Below are 8,030 nucleotides of genomic sequence, written 5' to 3'. Positions count from 1 at the left end.
CATTTAATTATTACTTGTTATTAATCTCTGTCTCTCCTCCACAGCGTGTCTTTATCCTGTCTTCCTTCTCTCACCAATCACAGCAGATGGCCCCGCCCCTCCCTGAGCCTGGTTGTGCTGGAGGTTTCTTCCTGTTAAAAGGGAGTTTTTCCATCCCACTGTCGCCAAAGTGCTTGCTCATAGGGGGTCATATGAGGACGGAAGGAGAAGGAGAGGGTAAGGACGGAAGGAGAACGGTAAGGACGGAAGAGAACGGTAAGTGACGGAAGTGATGTTGTAGGTGACGTCAGACGCCGGAGATTTTGGCGGAGAAAAAGCAAATGGTAGCATAGAGTTTAACAAAGGTTTTCCAAGCTTCAGTATTACCAAATATACTAATCAATTGTCATATAACTAACAACATCTGTTTTATCATCTCTAACACCCTGGAGGACAACGGGGAGAGTTTAGACGCTCTCCAAGATTACATCGACCGCTGTTTTCAAGATTTAGTAATGCATAAGGCCCAGAGTGCATCTTCCCCGGCCAAAATCGAGACGCCGTCATCGAAGAGAAGTCGCCAGGCAGACTCCCCCGGTACAACATCGCCTGCCGGCAAAGACATCGCAGAAATTCTGGAGTCAATCCACAAGCGATTGTCCAGTTTCGATGCGAGGCTGTCCCTGGTGGAGATTTTACACCGGGAATTTAAATCTCTGAGAGAATCCCTGGAATTCAGCCAGCAGCAGGTGGAAACGCTTGCCGCTGAAAATGCCACGCTACGGGAGTCGGTTAAATCTCTCACCGATAACGTGACCCAGCTAAACATTGAAAATAAAAAAATAAAAGAGTCCGTTATCGATCTACAAGCCCGTAGCATGAGAGATAATCTTGTGTTTTCTGGTATTCCAGAAACTGCCGGAGAGGACGCAGAGGCAACGGTGAAAAACTTCATTAAAATCCACCTGAAGCTGCCGGAGGACACCGTAAAGAACATCGACTTCGATAGAGTACATCGCTTGGGGGGCGCGCGGTCGCGGACCGGGAGACCACGGCCTATTGTGGCCAAATTCAGTCAATTCAAACAGAAGGTACAGGTGAAGAGTCGCGGCAGAGAGCTGAAAGGAACGGACTTCAGCGTGAACGACCAGTTCCCCAAAGAGATCCTGGAACGACGCAAGGTCCTGTTCCCAGTTCGACGTAGCTTTATCCAGAAAGGCTCCCGTGCTGTCATCGCCGTGGACCGGCTCTACGTGGACGGACAGCTTTACCGCGACCTCGGCACCACACCGTGGTTATATTAACTGCACTCCAGATAAGAACCCGCTACACTCTTTTCTTATTCATTCACACTCTCTCCTTTAACATGAGTTTAAGCTAGTAATATCAATATGATGTCATAGCAGATATAACACCGTCACCCTCCGTCATTGCTTTAATTGGAATGTTTCCGTTTCGTTTCTTTTTTTTTTGTTGTCGCTCACAGTTCATGTGGTTTCTTTCTTTCTCTTGTCTTTCACTGCTGTGGTCACCTACTTCCCCACTCACCTACAAACAACACCCTCTATTTCTCCATATTTTCACAACACGATCACGCAAACACATCAGCTCAACGGCAGCACATTCACAACAGCCTCACAGCACGCACAGACTTGCAGGACACATAAGCAAGCCACGCTTGTTCATATTAGTGAATATTCACACACATAGTCAGACTTATGGAGTCTCTCACCACACTTCTTTTTCTCTTTCTATTTACAAACAAGGGATGTTTCCATATTCTCTCCACCTGTCTAAACGAAACACCCAGCATACATCATTAGACATACACGCACAATTAAGGGCATGCTGAGGTTTGTCACATGGAATGTAAATGGAGCTGGCACCAGAGGAAAGAGGTTAAAAATATTTAACCAGCTTAAAAAACTACAGGCAGATGTTGTTTTATTACAAGAAACTCACAAACCTGTCACAGGTTTAAATGAACTTAAAACACCTGAGTTTCCTAACGTGTTTGCAGCCTGTTATAATTCTAGACAACGGGGAGTAGCAATTTTAATACATAAAAATGCTAATTTTACAGTACTCGATACAGTTATAGATCCAGAGGGTAGATTTCTAATTATTAAACTATCAATATTGAACAAAAAACTATGTATTGTTAGTATATATGGTCCAAATGTTGATGAACCCTCATTCTTCCACGGTTTTTTTAGTGCACTCTCTGAACACCTTGATTGCACACTCATTCTTGGCGGTGACCTCAACCTTGGACTAAATGAAGAAATGGATAGGCTCAACACAACAGGAACTCAGCGTAATTGGCAGTCCACAAATATAATCAAACAGTATATGAACGACTTTGGTCTTTGCGATGCATGGCGCTCTCTTCACCCCACCAGTAAGGAATATACTTTTTTCTCGCATGTTCATCACTCTTACTCTCGTCTGGATTATTTTTTGGTCAGCAGCTCACTGCTGAACGACATTTCAGACACTGAGATTCACCCTATAGCTGTCAGCGATCATGCTCCTGTATCTTTAACACTAATGCACAAGAATAATACTACGCCAAGTAAAAACTGGAGATTTAATATATCACTACTTAAAGATGAAGACTTTATTAAATACTTTAAAAAGGAATGGACTTCATATTTAGACTTTAATGACACTCCCGGAATATCTGCTTCTGTTCTATGGGAAGCAGGGAAAGCTGTGATGAGAGGTAAAATAATTTCTTTCTCATCACACAAAAAGAAAGAAGAAAACAAAAATATTCAGGAATTAGAAAAAAACATCAAATCACTAGAAGAAGCCTACGCGTCCCACCAAGATCAGGAAACACTGAACAAAATATGCAAAACAAAACTAGAATTAAATGAAACTATTAATAAAAAAACACAATTCCTTATACAAAGACTTCGCTTGCAGAATTTTGAACACAGTAACAAATCAGGTCGATTTCTAGCTAACCAGCTAAAAATAAATAAAGAAAAAACAACTATATGTGCTGCTAAAGATTTATCGGGGAACACAATATATGATCCTGGAAGAATAAACAACATTTTTAGGGATTTCTATGAAACTTTATACTCACCACAAATAAACCCATCTAAAAATGAAATTGATCTGTTTCTTGACAACGTAACTCTTCCAAAATTACTAGACAGTCAAGCAATGGAACTGGATTCGCCACTGACGCCAAGTGAACTCCAGGAAGCCCTGATAAGTATGCCCAATAATAAGGCTCCAGGTCCAGACGGCTTCCCTGCAGAATTCTACAAAGAATTCTGGACAATTTTGGCACCAGTATTCCACAGCATGTTGCAGGAAATCGAGGAAAATGGCAGACTACCACCAAATATGAATTCTGCCAACATTAGTCTCCTGCTAAAACCAGGCAAAGACCCTTTATTTCCCTCAAGCTATCGTCCAATTTCTCTTTTAAATGTAGACCTTAAAATAATCTGCAAAGCTCTCTCAAAGAGATTAGAGAAAATGACCCCCCTCTTAATTCATCCTGACCAAACTGGTTTCATAAAAGGTCGGCACTCCTCAACAAACACTCGTAGATTACTTAATTTAATAGACTACTCATACGATAAAAACATCGAAACCATAATATTATCTCTAGATGCAGAAAAAGCATTTGACAGAGTTAATTGGAAATTTTTATTCGCAACTTTACACAAATTTGGTTTTGGAAACTCTTTCATAAACTGGATAAGAATATTATACAATTCCCCAACGGCTCGTATCAGAACAAATGACCAGACATCCTCCAGCTTCTGTCTCCTGAGGGGCACCAGACAGGGATGCCCACTCTCCCCTTCACTTTTTGCAATTTTTATCGAACCTCTAGCAGCAGCATTTAGACAGGCTACAACAATTAAGGGCATAAAATGTAAGAACATAGAACATAAAATCAGTCTCTATGCGGATGATGTGTTGCTTTTTCTGCAAAACACACAAACCAACCTCTCTGAGGTAATTACTTTAATAAACTGGTTTTCAAGAGTTTCAGATTATTCAATTAACTGGCCAAAATCTACAGTTCTCCCCATTAACTGCTCCTTCCATAATTCTTCCTCTGCCCCACTGCAATCCGGAAATATTAAATATTTAGGTATTAATGTCTCTCCTAAGCTTTCAGACTTAACTAAACTAAACCACATCCCACTTCTAAAGAAAGTAGAAGGCGATCTGACTAGATGGAAATCTTTACCCATATCACTCATGGGAAGGGTCGCCACTATAAAAATGATGATCTTGCCAAAAATAAATTACTTATTTTTGATGATCCCTAACAAACCATCACAAGATTGGTTCAGATCTCTGGATTCATATATTTCCAAATTCCTTTGGAAAGATAAATCCCCGCGTATTAGCTTAAAAACGCTACAAAGAACCAAGGATAGAGGAGGATTAGATCTGCCTAATTTTCACCAATACTTCTTAGCCAACAGCCTTCAGTTCATCTCAGAATGGTTAAAACATACCTTCTTAGTTGAGCCCTGGCTAGATGTTGAACAGGCACTATGCAAGGATCTAGAGATTTCAGACCTACCATTTATTAGCTCAAACATCAAAAGACATGAATGCTTTAAAAGTATCAACATCAGCTTTTCTCTAACAGCATGGTGGGAGTTTCTAAAAATAACGGAGTCTTCATTAATCCCATGCAAACGTACACCTATCTGGAATAACCCTGACATATTACAAAACAATAATATGATTAATTTCCCAGAATGGAGTTGTAAAGGAATTAAATACTTAGAACATATATTAGAGGGAACAGAATTTATTCCATTTGACAGACTAGTTGAACAATATGGGATCAACAAGACAAGGTTTTTAGAATATCAACAAATTAAATCCATAGTAAAAAAGAAATTTAACCTCAGTCAAGTTGAATTACAAACACCACTAAGTGCGGCACATTTTCTTACTCTTAAATCCCCCAAATTATTATCTAAAATATACAGAACACTTCCTAAATTAGATGAATCAATATCCCTTCCTACTGCAAAGTGGGAAGCAGATTTATCAGTCAACCTAGACCAAAACTTCTGGTCTCAGATTTGCTTAAAAACTTTTAAATTAATTAAAAATCCCAGTCTGCAATTAATACAATACAAAATACTTCATAGAGTGCACTATACAGGTCATCGGATGTTCAAGATGGGCTTTACATCTTCCAACAACTGCTCACACTGTCAAGGCAATACACCAGACAATTACATTCACGCTCTTTGGTTCTGTCCACCAGTGCAAAAGTTTTGGCGTGAGATATGTGAAGACTTATCAAAGTGTCTGAAATGTAACATCCCAACTTCCCCCTTAGTGTGTTTGTTGGGCAGCTTAGATAATGTCACTACAGAAAAGAATATAGCCCATATGGTTTTCACTGCCCTATGCATAGCCAAGAAAACTGTCCTCATGAACTGGAAAAATAAAAATAATCTTAATTCTAACCAATATAGAAATTATCTATTAGATTACATTAGTCTTGACACAGCCTCTGCCACCACATTAGATCAATTGCTCTGGGCCCCTTTTATCAGCTCCATCACCTAGTGGGGGTGGGGGGTCATAGTTTGGTCCCGCCTTCACTGTTGTGATTGGTGAGGGGGTAGGGACAGGCTTAGGGCGTCGGGGGGTTCCCCGGAGGCATCTTCCTTGGGGAGCTCAACCCGGGGTAGCGGTCACGTCCGGTTGGGGGCTCTGTTGGCTCTCAGGTGACTGTTTCCTCGCGGCTGCGTGCAGCGGGGCTAGGGGAGGGTCTGTGCTGACGGACGTGGGTTACTGACCTGGCAACCTGTCTGCCCCTGGGTGGGTCCGGGATGGGCGTGAGGTTCTGGGGGCGCTCCGTCTCTGGGCTGGGGCCCGGGCCGGGCCTCGGGGGCTTGGGTCCTGGTTGGTGTGTTGCCGGGGTTGTGGGCGGGTGGGTGCATGGGGGCCCGGCCCTGGAGCAGGGTGCCGCCGGTGCGTCGAGCCGCCTGGGGGGCTCTTCAACTGGTGGGGGGGATGGTCACATCTTGCAGGAGCTTTCTTCTCTTCAGGAACTCTCTGCAGGAGGGGGAGATACAGGAGAGGTGGAGGAAGATCTCAGCCTGGGCGTTTACCGTCTTATGTAGTCTGGAAGATGTGTGGATGGTGGGGTGGGTGCAGTTTTCTCTGTGGTGGGGTTGGGTGGACTGTCCAGGGCTCTGTGGAGCCGGGGGGCGCTACTGCACTGGGCCCCGGTCTGATGGGCCTGGGCCCCCCTTCCCTGGCGGGTCGCGGAGGGTGGGAGTGCCTACTGGGGTCAGCGGGGGAGCTGGCCCCAGGGAGGGGTTACCTGCCCCTCCCTTCCTTCCCTCCCCATCTCCAGCTGCCTCCCTCTTCCCGCTCCTCCACAACCACCCACACATGCAGGGCCTTGGAGTGGGGGTATGTCACCAGGGTGCAGAGGAGGCTACCCCCCCCTGTCCCCTTCTGGCTGCCTCTGCCTCAATTTTATCCCACAACTTAGACATTCACATTATTCACACTCTCATTACACATACATATAGGATCTTGGGGGTGGGCACAATCACGGAGTCCAAATCACCATCAGGGTGTACACCTCACCCCTGACGTCGTTGCCCACCTCTCAATTTTAAATACACTTAGTCATTGAGGGTTAGCAGGAGGGACTATGCGCTTACCTGCTGCTCCTTGGCAGGTAGCTCCATGCCCTCCTGGGTTTTAATTGCACCTTAGAACACATATGCATCAACACTACAATGAGCGGGTGGAGGGAGGTTTGGAGTCTTCTCCCACCCCCATTCTCTGCGGCCTGCTGGAGCGGGAGGGCTAGTAGGAGGAGTTGGCCGTCCGACTGCGGTCTGGGGTGTGGGGCCTCCCTGCTGCTGCGGAGTCGGGGTGGTCTGCCTCTCCCCACCGCAGGGAAAAGGGTAACACCACCTGGGTCTGGGTGCAATTCCCCCCTCCAGGGGCAAGGGTACCTAGACCCGGTTTGTAGAGTACGCTTGGGGAGTGTGATTGTGTGTACAGCGTCTCTTTATGTCTGTCTCCATGTTGGTTGAGTGTGGAGTGAGTGCATATGAGAGCATGAGGGTGGGAATGGATGTTTGTGTCTGTGTGTGCCTGTATGTCTGTGTCTATATGTCAGGTTGGGTATCAGACGCCACCTCTCTGGGGACACCTCAGGCCCTCCAAGGTTTGGAGGCCTATCTCCACCCACCACCACTTCCCCTGCCGGTGGCAGACTCCCTCAGGTGTCGGTGTGTTGGTGGTTCTTTGTGTCTGGGGGTGGGCGTCCGGGTACACACCGGCTCACTCCTTGGCGGCCGCTTGTCGGGGCCTGGGGCCTGGGGCTCGCTCGGGCCCCTTTGGAGGTGGGGTGCCCCCGGCCTCTCGGCCTGGGGCTCGGTCACTCAGGCACAGCTGGGGGCCGGCGGAGCTCACGGGCGCGTCACTGCAACTCCCCCTGACTTCTGCTCCGCGGCTGCTGGGCGAGCCCTCATCTGGGACTCTCCTTAGCTCTTACTGGGACAGTGGCGCGGCTGCCCCTCTGTTGGTCTTCCATGGTCTCTTGTGTTCTGGGGGCCTCTGGATGTCTGGAGTTTTGATCTCCTCCATACCCGCTTCACACCCTGGAGGACGGGGCTGTGGCCCCCCCACACTCCCTAGCAGATCATTACATGGAGAAACCTTTGGAATGCAAGCATGCTGATCCACACAGGTATGCACACATGGGTATTCACAGACGCGGACTAAAGCTTTCTTGGCTGCTGCCTCAAAGCACACTGTGCGCTGTCTATCTTGCGTGCTGCACAATATCGTTTATTATTTAGTAAATATTGATATCTATGACTAGCTAGTTTATTGTGATGGTGCTTTGTTTTCTCTATTATTATGTTGCTCTTTGTTGTTTGCTGTCTCCTCTGTTTGTTTTTTTTGTTTGTTTGTTTTTTTTTTCTCCATACAGGTGACCCAGGAGTTCTTTTTTTTTTTTTCTCTCTCTTCCCCCCCCTTCTCACCGTCTCTTCTCCCCTTTGGTTTTC

The 8,030-nt window shown here is 45.8% G+C and overlaps 1 protein-coding gene across 1 annotated transcript; it reads left to right on the top strand.

Annotated features, from left to right (window-relative positions):
• Positions 1-268: 268 nt before the first annotated feature.
• Positions 269-2,025, top strand: LOC308395535 (uncharacterized protein). The gene is made up of 2 exons (XM_080880417.1): positions 269-576; positions 892-2,025. Exons 1-2 carry the CDS (start codon positions 495-497, stop codon positions 1,281-1,283), a joined length of 474 nt encoding a protein of 157 aa, XP_080736543.1. The 5' UTR covers positions 269-494; the 3' UTR covers positions 1,284-2,025.
• The last annotated feature ends 6,005 nt before the right edge of the window (positions 2,026-8,030 follow it).

The sequence above is a fragment of the Rhamphochromis sp. 'chilingali' genome, assembly GCF_963969265.1.
Source record: "Rhamphochromis sp. 'chilingali' genome assembly, chromosome: 4".
Classification (NCBI taxonomy): Eukaryota; Metazoa; Chordata; class Actinopteri; order Cichliformes; family Cichlidae; genus Rhamphochromis; species Rhamphochromis sp. 'chilingali'.
Note: the sequence above shows the minus strand (reverse complement) of the source record. Positions and strands in the feature narration are given on the sequence as shown.